Below are 12,196 nucleotides of genomic sequence, written 5' to 3' on the forward strand. Positions count from 1 at the left end.
TATAGATCTGTTGAGGGACTTCACACGTGATTAATGCAGACGTATTTCGCCGTAGACGCGACCTCTGCTTGCACTAGCAATTGGAGACTTCGCACGACTTTACGTAACGTTTTATCCATTAATGCAGCCAACGCTGCAGGTGCGCGGCTGTGGAGCCGATGGAGCGCCGCATCGTTCGGAAGATAGTAGTTGTGTAAAAAAAAAGAAAAAAAAAAGAAGCAATCGAAATGTTCTCAAACGAGAAAATACTCGACCGGTTCTCCCAACGCTTCCTCCTCTTCCATTTCGATGTTCGCTTTACCGGTTGAATTACATAAGGGCTGAACGCGAGGATTCGCCAGGATAACACCGCGAGAGATAATATCCGCGAAGGATAACACAGTACCGAAATAAAAATAATTTTTGTTATATCGACGATCGAACGATTTCCGAGCTGGGCGGTAATGTTACGCGAAATTGAATTCCTCTTAATATCACATAAAGTCACTGAAGGAGCTTAAAAATTTGGAGAATAAGAGGTGCCGCAAGAATGCAATTTTATACGCGGCGTTTACGACCTTCGTCGCTCGCCGACGCCTCGTATTGCGCTCGTTTGACGCAGAAAGTTGTTAAAAAAAATTTCCATACAACGACGCCTTTCTACGACCGGTGGAAACACGGGAGTTTTAATGCGTAATAGTTACTGCAAAGAGGCGGTGATTGCGGAGAACCGTCGTGCACAGTTTGGTAGCGCGGTGGTACCAGTCGATGGAGACACAAAGGGGCACGGAGGGGACCAAGAGAGAAAGGAACGTCACTTCCGGCCCATTAAGATCGTCAAGGGTCGCGCGAATCGTGCACGGGAGGCTAATTATTCCGGGGACAGTGTCTCTCATCTTTCACGATTTTCGTACTTTTTTTTTCCTCCGCTGTCTTTTAAAATCGCTGCGACTTTTTATTTAGAAGATAACGACGCATCGAAAGGTAAACCTGATAAGTCGCTGGATTTCTATTCGCAGGACGAGATCTCGTCGTAATAAATAAGCTCTTACCTGATCTGCGTGTGGTAGGCGGGTGTGGTGTGCTCGGTGTGCGTGGTCAAAAGCTCCGCAGTATTGTTGGCCATGTTTATGTGTCCTGTCGAGTGTGTGATCGGCTCCAGCAAGAGAACGCCCGGAGTCGCCGGCGATGGTTGTGGACCTAACAACGAGACGCGTACTTTTTCTCTACCTTCGCTGAAATCAGAAGAAACGCATCGAATTAATACAGAGATGTTCGATCGTCGGTATTTAAACATTCAAGGGGGCTGAAAAGCTTTCAAGGGTGGTTCTTGCAAAGGAGCTGAAAAGGTCAATTGTTTGCCGACGATGCATTCGCAAGCTAATTGCCTGTCTCTCGCATTCTCCATTAAAAATGTATCACTCGACGATGACCTTTGTATTCCAAGAGCCCGGTCTTGGATAATAAAAGTGAAGGGTGGATTTCCGCCAATCGCGCGTCGTGCAAAAAAAAAAAGCTAAGCAAAATTTAACGATTTAACTTCCGTTTTTGTCGCCACGCCCCCTCGCGTGTCCTACCCCCCTAGGAGCGTGCAGCAACTTTCCTCGAAAATATCCGTCGTGCACGCACATGTGTGACTCTCACGTACAAGGCGCGTTTGATCCGGCTGACCGCAGGGTTGACGCGTCGAACGTTGAACAAAAAATTTTTTTCAACTTTGCGTAATCCGTAGAATTAATTAAATTTAATATACAAATTTAATAAACAAGTCAAGTCTGAAATTTTCACGTTTCCTCAATAAAACTTCTACATCGACTTGAAAGTTTGGAGATCTTCCGAAAGTCTAAGGTGTAAAAAAAAAAGAATTACCCTAATAGGTCTCTGAAAAATTAAGATGACGTAAATCTATATTAATCTTATCTCGAGCTCGGAGGCAACGTCCCGAATGCGCGTCTGTATAATCGACGAAACGTAAGCCGGTCGTCTGATTGCTCGTTGGCCACTTACATAATTCGCGGATGACGTCACTCACGCAGATGCAGCTGACTGCATCGGGCTGACGCCGACCGACAGCCCGCCAAGAGCTATTGCGAAACCAAATACATTTTCGGGAAAAAATACGGAAGAGATTTATAAAGATTATAACGAGAATTAATTCTAACTGTTTTCTTTAACTTTTTACTCCGAAAAAGTCACCGTCGTAGGTATCAAGAAATATAAAAAAAAGTTACGTTCAGCAACCCGCTAATAATAAGCTGCTCGATTTGAGATGAAATCAAACGGTGACATTTATTTCTCGTCTCGTCCCGGCGATTGGAAACAATGAGCCTTCCTATCCGACGTGAAATGGAAAAACAAGGGAAACGTCGCGCGCCGAGACTTTTCACGTTTGTTCTTCCACGTGCGCGAATAATATCGGTCGTGTTAATTTGAAGATATTGATTCTACGTATATTTAGTTCGTTCGATCTTTTCAAAGACACCGTCCCGCGCGGCTTATTAATACACCGCCGCGGAGTCGTATCGGCCAACCTTGCCATTAAAAAGTAGTTGGCGAAGATTAGTGAAATTTGTCGGTTCAAGTGCGCTTATCCTCGCGAACGACCGAGAAGCACAATTCGCAATAATTACGAAAGTTAACCCCATTGCCTTGATAATCGCAGCGAGCCGAGCCGAGCTGCTCGGCTTCTCGTCGCGTGCGATATTAATTCTCGCGAGCAATTTCGCTTTCTCGCGCGAAAACGGCCGGCGAAGTAACGTATAAAGTTCCATTGTTAGCGCGGGCCGAGATTAACGTATCGTTCAATATCGAGGAACAGGAGGATCGCGACGCCACGCAATTTACTCAGGAGCTTCGTCGTTGGCACTCGAAACCGGGACCACTCGCAGCTATCCGTTTTCATCTTTACGGAAATTCCCGCGCTTTACACGTGTTGCACAAGTGGCATTCCGCCAGCGCGCGTATACAATCTAGCCAGCTATCGGGAGTGGCGGCGGCGGCGGCTTTGTTATGAATTTCTAAAACCGGGCCCCGTAATTCGCGCAATGAACAATCGTTAGGCGGCTCTCCACCAAGAAGCGGCAATATCTAAAGTGCTCTTCCATTTTCCTCTACGGCGATAAGACGAATGACTACTGTGCCCATGTCGCGAACGCGGCTCAAAAAAGCGGGGAATGCGGGAGAAATACCAGAGGAATTAATTACACGCGAAAAAGGAAAATAGAAGAACTCGAATAATCGAATAATATGAAGTGCCAAGGTAAGGTAAGGTTTTTTTATTTTTTTTATTTTTTTTATACGCAATCCGAATTTAAAATTAAAAACAGAAATACGCAGAGGCAAGTAGAAAATTGATTTACGTTAATCTCGTTTAATCTCTCGAGTACGTTTACTCAGAGATAATTTCATTTTGCAATTGAAATTACTCGCGGAATTTGAGCCCTGCGACACGTGAAAACCGATGAAAAATTCACGGCACGCGAGCACTGAGAAAGGCAGAGCGCTATATGCATTCGTAATGCATTTTCGTTCGCCTTGACACTTCAACTTCAACGAAACCTGTACGAGGGCGGCAATGCAATTATAACGTCTCCCTACAGACGCGTAGCTTTCGCCTAAGCTCCGGCACCGGTCGTTTAGAACTTTAAGCGAATAACACGGCCGGGAATAAAACGGCAGACATGTAGAACGTTCCGAGTACCATCTGTTCTTCGATCTTGCGGATCCTCGGTATTTCCGAATGCGCGAAAATAAATAAATGAACGAAAAAATTGGAGAAACACGGCGTTTATTTTCTAACTCGCATTTGTGTTCGAGATCGTTGAAAGCGCCGTTAATTACGCGGTTCTGACGTCACGCGATGGATCGCGCGGTGCAAGCGTATCTATCCACCGTCATATGCTCGTAAAAACTCGATCCGGTGCATACCCTCGGGGGGCTGTATCATCAATTTTAAGAGACGAAGGCGACGGAGGGTAGACGCGTACGTAAAACGATCTCGGGAGGAGAGAAATTGGCTGATCCCCGAAGGGGTTAGTCGAAAGGGGTTGTAATAACGACACTTCGGAAAAGAGCGGCCACGAAACCTGAAAATAAAAATGTACAGGTATTCGAATCAAGCGGGCTTCTGGCGGAAAAAAGAAAGCCGCGCGAAGTGAGTAACGGGGTGTCGTTAGGAGCGAAAATAAAAATGTTCAAGTCCGCGTTACTCGAGACGAGAAACCGCGAGATGCGAGGAGCGCGAGCTTATCGAGATATATTTTAGTGAGTAAATCGCTGGTAAAATGATAAATTCAGTCGTCGACGAATCGATGCGACATTATTACCTCGCGCTGATAGAAAAATTTGAATTAATAATTCATTATCGCTCGCGAGCGAGCACCAGTTCGCGGGCAATCATCGCTGGCCGTTCGCACGATAAAATTCCGACACGAGCGTGTTTCGAGCGCGATCCCGATGAGTCACTTCGCCGATAAAAAAATTGGCTGCGAGCACAATTAAAGCGAGGTATTTATTCCGCACGATAAATAGGTCGCGGCGGCAATCTCGCGCTCACGATAAGCCCACTGGATGCTCTCTCGGTGCGTCGAACGTGTTAACCTTCATCCGCTTCTCTCCGTTACGCCAGGCATCGAATTTACTCGCTCATACGAATAGACACTTTTGATATCGCGCGCGTTACGAGCGCGTCGAAACGCGCGATGCCAGGGGCTACTCGCAATTCGCAGCCGCTTCTCGAACGTTTCTTAATAATTCCAGTCGACGCCGAGAGATTAAGCGGCATTTCATCCGGCCTCGTTGCGCGAAAGTAATCTTCGGAACGCGTGCGTTTTAATCGAATATACATCCGCGCCTTTGTTCGACGGAGCGCGGACTTGAGGAGACACGCACGTCGATGTAGGTCACGGGAGTAATCTACTCAAGAGCGAGAAATTGCCGATCCACCGAAAAAGGAATAACGATCGCGCGCACCGCAAAGACCTCGGGTCGTCGGAAGGCTCATCGGGGGAGTCGTGGTCTTGCGCAATATCCTGACGATCCCGGCGCGCGTTACCGGCCGAAAGAAGTCGACGTGGGGGCCCGAGTCGTCGCGTCAGGAGGTGAACGAAAACGCGACCGGATGAGGAAACCGGTTTCCAGCCACGGACGCCGCTCGTGGAATTGATCTCGCGGGTTGATAACGATTCCTTCTAACGCGCGAGGAAGCTGCAGCCCCGCGCTAACTCGAGGAATGCGCACCAGATGAAGTTATCGCGCCGAGAGTTATCATCCGCGACAAGCATTTCGCGAGAGGGCTTGATGGAGGGAACAAAGGGGGGGAGCTTTTTGCGCGGGAGTAAATCTCCCACCCGGAGAATATAAGTCCCGAGTCTAAATCCCTTGGATTTTACGAGCTAAATCTATCGAGGTTGAATATCTTAAATGGGATCCTTTGAATCCCCGCGACTAAGAACGCGATCCGACTCTTTGACGCGAAGTCACATTTCAATTTCACCCCGCAAATCGGCCGGGAGCAAGGGGGAAGCGGCGCGAAACACATCTCGCACGGTGGATCGAGGTGAGGAGGTCCTTGAGAAAGTTCTTGCCTCGCTCGATCGGAATAAAGCACCGTTGCGCAAGCGATATTTATTTGAAAAGACAGTTTGCATAATCACACACATACACGTGCTATTGTTGTTTACGCACTGACGCCCGGCGGTGTCGTGCCTGGCGTCATCGGGCAGTTAAGCACCTCGCGAGAACGACTCAGGCCTTGGAAATTCGTGACATCATCCTAATCATTATCCGACGCCGTGTTCACGGTCGGGTGACACGTTATTTTTCCCGACGCTATTGCGGACGGCACCGCGACAATCTACCCGTCGATCTTTCAGAGGAAAACTCGAGTAATCAGGACGAGACATCGGTACACTGCGAGTCAAATTAAAAAAAAAAAAAAAATTAAAAAAGGAAAAAATGCCAGATACGTCGGCGCAAAGCTTGGATGTAAAAGATCTGATATTAAACGTTAATATTATACAGATGGTCTTGCAAGCTGGCGGGCTTGGATTCAATTTAATAGATGAAACATTCATTAAGAAAATTAAGAAATTTATTATAAAATAAAATGTAAAACGATACTCTGGTAGAATATTCTCGCGTGAGTATACGTATATGTCGCGCGAGATTTCAGCCTACGTCGCTAATTACGTACACCCTCGCACTTGGAGAGAATTCTCTCTCGCAATGTCACGGTGCGCGAAATTAATAAATGCCAAAGCCGCTCGCCACAAGACTGCGGAGCGGTAAGTCCGACATACTGTTCTAAATATACGCATGCATTTGTACGAGATGTTAAAAGGCCCATTTTCTATGAAAATTGTATTCGGCGCGGATCGATAAAGGTGAGTAAGAAGTGCTTAGCTATCGTATTCAAACCGCGATAAGCACGCTCGTAAAAAGCGAGTGAAATCGTTTGCACGCGTCGTTCAAACTAATTAACTAAAAATTAAATTTATAAATCAATTATTAAAATAAATTAAGAATGCCTTAAAGAAGACTTACTGTATATTACAAGTTAAATTATAATTTTAAAGAATAAAAAAAAATTTTTTTTTTAATAATAATTTGCGATCAAATGAAAAATTTAACAATCAATAGTTAATTGATAATTGTGTATTGATCAAGATATTAATAATACAATTGACGCGTATTGATTGTAATCAACGGCACTTTGTTTCGCTTTCTGTTTATTCTCTTTTTCTTTGTAATTCTTGCCGCGAACACGAATTGGTTTACTCGAGTCGCGCACTTTTATGAGGCGATGCATAAAACTTGAACAAATATTTTATCGTATAATGCATCTTTCTGGCGTGACAGGTGATAACTTGCGAGATTATAAAAAGCCGTTTTTTGCAGCGAAGAGAAATAGAAAATTAAAAAAAAAAAAAAAAAAAAAAAAAACCAAACATTGCAATTTCTTTTTACAGAATAATCAGGCGAGACAATTTAAAATTTCGTCCGTTTTTATTCACGATATTCTGGAGAGAAGAAAAAAAAAAAGTTTCATACACTCTAGTGGATTGCTCGAAAGTACAAAGGTCCACGATACTTTCGCCCTTGCAGAGTAACGCATGTTTCGTGACGAGAACGCTCGGAAGTTAATCGTGCGTGATTTCCTCGTGCGAGGACGAGAACGGTCGATATTTTCTTCTAGTACGTACCCGTCATAATTTGCATTTCGATGCACCGCGCGGTGCATTCGAACGATGCTACCAGGAACCTCATTAACAACCCAAAACTCGATAAACCGCAAAACTAATCCGATTGTTTCAGACAAAAAAACAAAAAAAAAAAAACCGAATAAAATAAAAAATAAAATAAATTGAAATTATTACAGAAGCTCGCGTTACTTAAAGATTGCTAAGGTAACCGAGCGTGCGGCATTTAAGAAGTCACGCGATCGTTGGGAGAGAATCCGCGAGTTGAACCTTTATCGGTAAACAGACGGTCAATTAATTTATTAACCGGAGGAGTCTATTTTTCTACGGCGGCGCGCATGACGTTTCCGGAAGAACGGCAGGGAGAATGGCTGCAGTGTGTCAAGATGGTTACTATGGCGACCCGCGTGGAATCTCTGCGTCTCTTTCCGCGTGTTCTCACCGGCGCTGATACGCTTCGCGGTGAGAAGAGGTCTATCGGATACTTGTAGCGCGCCGGTATCGATCTCTCGCCCTATTGTCGACATGCCGACTATTGTCGATCCTACGAACGGCACCGCGACGAATCCTTGAGCCTCGCAGTTAAACGATACCGCAAATAGAAGCACGTGACGCTTATTACGTCCGGTAAAAATGCGAAACGCGGCTTATTTTCCGCATCGAGGTGTCGAAGCGGCTGGAAAAAAGACCCATTCGATTTCGGACCCGCAAATGGCCTGCGAGTGTTGCGGGTTTACTACCTGCTAACCGGCTGTTTTCTACCTTTGTCCACCCCTACGGGCAACATTGGTAGCCTGTCCCTTTCGCAATCTTCCCGCCAGATCGATGGGAGTCCGCTATTAAGGACAGACACACCGGCGACGCGATTCGATCGACGGTAACGCGACTACCTCTTGTCGGCGCTCGATCGAGAATATACAGGACGACACGCAGCTCGTCAGGAAATTAAATATAAAAAAAACCCACCCTTAATGTGCCGTAGCTTTTACGAATTACGGGATTACGGAGTTTATAATCTCGAAATGATTCCATTCAATTGCAATGCTTTTAGCGTTCAGTAAACAACGGTGAACATTAGTTGAAACTGCACATTAAATTATAAATTAATTTTCATATATATATATATATTTTTTTTTTTAATTAAATTCTTTAATTAAAAATAAAATAAATTTAATATTTTATAAGATGCTTACTTTATTTTAATTTTAATTTGAGATTTATTTAAATATTAATATTCCCGAGTAATAAGAATAATAGGATTTTGAATGAATGATCAGCGGCTTCTAATAATGATGTAACTTTAGATTTGCAATATCCTGCATCTTGGTCTTATTAACGTAGGCGTAATGATGTTGCAAACGTTAACAATTGTCTAGGTATACGTGTGAACTATAGAAATTGTCTTTTCACTCGTAAATCCTGTGGACAATGCATAATTCAGCCAGCCAACGTTAATTATATCCGCGTAAAGGAAAAGTTTAATGAATCCTTTAAAAAAAACATTTTTATTTTTTAATCCCTTTTTTCTTTGTCAGAAATGAAACAAGTTTAACTTACGATTATTTCCTTGACATTGGCTTCCTGTTACGGAGCAAACAAGCAATTATCTCGTCCGCGGCAAGCAATTATCCGGTAATCAATCCGCAAATAAAAATTTTGCTCCATAAAGGTCTATTACATTCTCACTAAATTTCAACACGGTTTTACATACATAAAGATCTTCCGAATAACTCCCGGGACGTGCACGCTGATTGATAAAATTAATCGGGATCGATTTGTTATCGGGATTATTTAGAGGACCACCCGATTGTTCGTCAAAAAATTCCTGCGTGAAGAAAAAGACGCGCCGTAAGTTTCGCTGTGCCCGAAAAACGCACTCGGAGACCTCGCTCTTCTACACTGGGCGTGTACGCACCTTTCCGGACATCCCGTAGTTCGTGCCGGCAGGCAGAAAGAAGAGGAAGAAAGAAAAAAAAAAAGAAAAAAAAAAGAGGGACTGAGCGTGCCGTTTGCGGTCGATCAAGAAGATCGAAAAACCGAGGGATTTCGGATGAGAGCCGAGAATCGGCGAATCGGGCACTGTAGTCGGTGGGAATCGGAGCGGATCCGAGTCGAAGGGCGCGTACTCGGTCGCCGGGGAACGCTACCTCGTTATTACCTGGACGCGCGCACTACTAATCCAGGGGCTGGACGATCGATCTCTCTCTTTCCTTCACGCAGTCGACGCTTCTCCGGAGAAGGGCCAACCTCGGCGACGCCGCGACTCCGTGCACGTCGAGAGAAGGCCACGGGCGTACTGAACACACACGTCTCGCCTGCCTGGCCCGTCCGAGTCTCGCGCTCCTCTCGCGCTTATCCTGGCTCAATGATCGGCAGGGAAAGAGGGAAGGCCGGCGGCGGGCGAGAAAGCGAGAGCGCGCACGTACGTGCGTATCCGCGTACACGCAGGGCCCTTGCGCGCTAAGGAGGATCGGGTGGCTCTCTCGCTACCCTGAGAGAGGCAGAAAGAAAAGGAAGCGCGGGCGGCGAACTGCCCCGCGGCACCGGACGTGTGCGTGCCACTAACACGAGGAAAAACGGAGTCGTCGAACGAACGCGGTGCGGAACGCGCCGGCGACGCAGGCGCTTCCATTCTCTTCTTCACAACTCCCGACTATGGTACCCACGCGAAACCCGGGTGGTGCCGGCATCTGTCGTCACGCCGCCGAGATCCCTCGTGTTCGAATCGATTACGCGAATCGCAGGTGTTTTTAATCAATTTTCAAGGGGGGAAGGAGAAAAATCTATTTTTTCTAAATAATTTTTTCCAAAGACGAGTTTAAATATAAAAAAAAAAAAAGATTAAGAAGAGGGTAAAGAATAATGTTTATATCTTCATTCATTGAGTAAAAGAAAGCTTCTTTCTAAGTTTGAGAAAAATTTGGAAAAAGAATTTTTTTAATAGATAAAAAAAATACGTAGAAAATATTAATATTAATAATAATATTGTTAAGTTATTGGTCTATGCAGTTGTCTATCATATGCATTTATTTTGCGTGTTATTTTGTTATTTAATGGGTCAGTTTTACTTACTCAGTCAAGCGGACAGTATGATTCGCGTTGCCAACAGGTCTCGGACGTTCGAGAATGAGAATCACGTGCGCGATTACAAAACTCTCGGCACGCGGAATCGAATAAAGAATCGCGGTGATCTCATCGGCGCGAGAGTGACACCGTTAAAAAAGTTAGCTGCGCCGTTTGAGTCCGACTTTAAAACTGCACTCACCTTACCGTACTCAGCCGGCAGGTGTAAATCCCGCTATCGCGATCGCAGTTGACGCAGGGAAATCGCCAAGTATTATCGAATCTTCTTTCTCGAGATGTGTCTAATCACTCCGACGATAATCTTATCACCAACGTAATATTGACACAACGATAACCGTCGAAGCGTCGCGAGATGCACGAATTTCACCGCTAAATTACTGATAAGCATTTTTTTTTTCTCTCGCGATTGCACGTGGTAACGTAATTAAAATGTACTTTAAGAATTTTTTATTTAATACTTTAAAAAAGAAAAAGAATATCGTTGACAATAAAGATTTGTTAAATGAGGTACGTTCTTTAAAAAGTTTCTTTTGTCTTTTATGTAATTTTTTTTTTAGTAATCTTTTAGTAGTCTTTTAAGTGGTCTCTCTTGTTGGAACACGAGAATTCATGCATCTCTTGTACGCTGAAAGGCAGATATGGCATTTGCTTCGGCGACAGCGGCTAACGTATGTGACTTTAGCGTGGTGTGCGTCGAGTTACACATGAAATGAGCGCGTAGATGTGTTGCGGATCACCGGTCCCAGAGGACTGAGAGAGAACGCGGCCTATTACATCTCCCCACACTCGGCGGCCGAGAGAGGAAGAAGTCGTCGCAGCAAACGCTATATCTGCTTTTCAATGTACGCCTGAGATATAACGAGAGACGGATTTCTTTGGGATTTCTATCGGTACGCGAATAAAGAGCGCATAATGAGACAGTCAAAGTCATTCTCCTGCATATGTATATTACGCATGTAGCATTACTGCATTCCTAGCGGATAACGTGTCGCGTCTTGAGACTTACCTCCGTACCTTCCGCCCACGTATATTTCTCCTAATGGCCGGCTACTTATCGCGTTTGATCCGGTTAAACGACGATGCGCGCGTCAGGAATATCTAATAACATCCCCGTCACTGCATATTTGCGATCGGAAGTGAGATATAAGACGACTTACAGTCGCGGCGTAAAGTAATCTCGGAAAGCCTTCGAGTCTTTGCAAAAAATATAATAAAAATTATTACAGAAAAAAAAGAAAAAAAAAAAGAAAATTAAATAAATCCGCAAAAATTGGATGTAACAACTATATTCGAAATTAAAATAAGAACTCGTGAGATTTCTTAGTTTAAAATATTAAAAAAAATATATATATATAAATTAATTAACGCGTGAATTTATAGTAACCTTTTCTGAGCGATTGTCAAAAATTTTCCTCGTCTTAAGGATCGAAAGAAAATTAACGAAAAGACGTAAAACGCGTGACACTTGTTTTGCGCAGAAATTTCTGATCAAGCTGGATCCATTGCGAAACACACATGTTGCGTCGCAGACCCTCGGATCGTGTTACAGTTAACGACGAACATCTGTTCGCCAAGGGGCGAAAGGTAACTCGCGGGAGATGGATTTTTAAGCAACGCCGGTGAGATTTCGCGCTACTTTCGATTTAACAAATCGATTTCATATTTACGAATTCGATTCCCGCGCGGCGCTCGTCCCGTTAACATTACTTTTAGATGCATGCACACGTAGAAACCGAACGTTATTTCGGTCCCGGGTGCGCCGGCTGACGTCAGACACGCGCGTGGGTGACTCTCAGGATGCGATTCACCGTGATAATCGATTCTCGCGATCGAAGCTCGGAGGTGCTAATTCGCAAATTGTCGTTAAACTACGAAAACCGCTCGCGAAACACAAGCTAATTCATGCGTCATATTCAATATATGTATCTACGTGG

At 44.5% G+C, this 12,196-nt stretch overlaps 1 protein-coding gene across 4 annotated transcripts in view; it reads right to left on the reverse strand.

The window, feature by feature from the left end:
* The window catches only part of LOC139104924 (uncharacterized), a 54,668-nt gene that overhangs the window by 13,073 nt on the left and 29,399 nt on the right, over window positions 1-12,196 (reverse strand). For all 4 annotated transcript variants that reach the window (XM_070660700.1, XM_070660701.1, XM_070660702.1 and 1 more), the window contains one exon: window positions 1,032-1,214. In XM_070660700.1, coding sequence (XP_070516801.1) covers window positions 1,032-1,214 — 183 coding nt within the window. The remainder of the gene's footprint in view (window positions 1-1,031; window positions 1,215-12,196) is intronic.

The sequence above is a fragment of the Cardiocondyla obscurior genome, linkage group LG08 (assembly GCF_019399895.1).
Source record: "Cardiocondyla obscurior isolate alpha-2009 linkage group LG08, Cobs3.1, whole genome shotgun sequence".
Lineage (NCBI taxonomy): Eukaryota > Metazoa > Arthropoda > Insecta > Hymenoptera > Formicidae > Cardiocondyla > Cardiocondyla obscurior.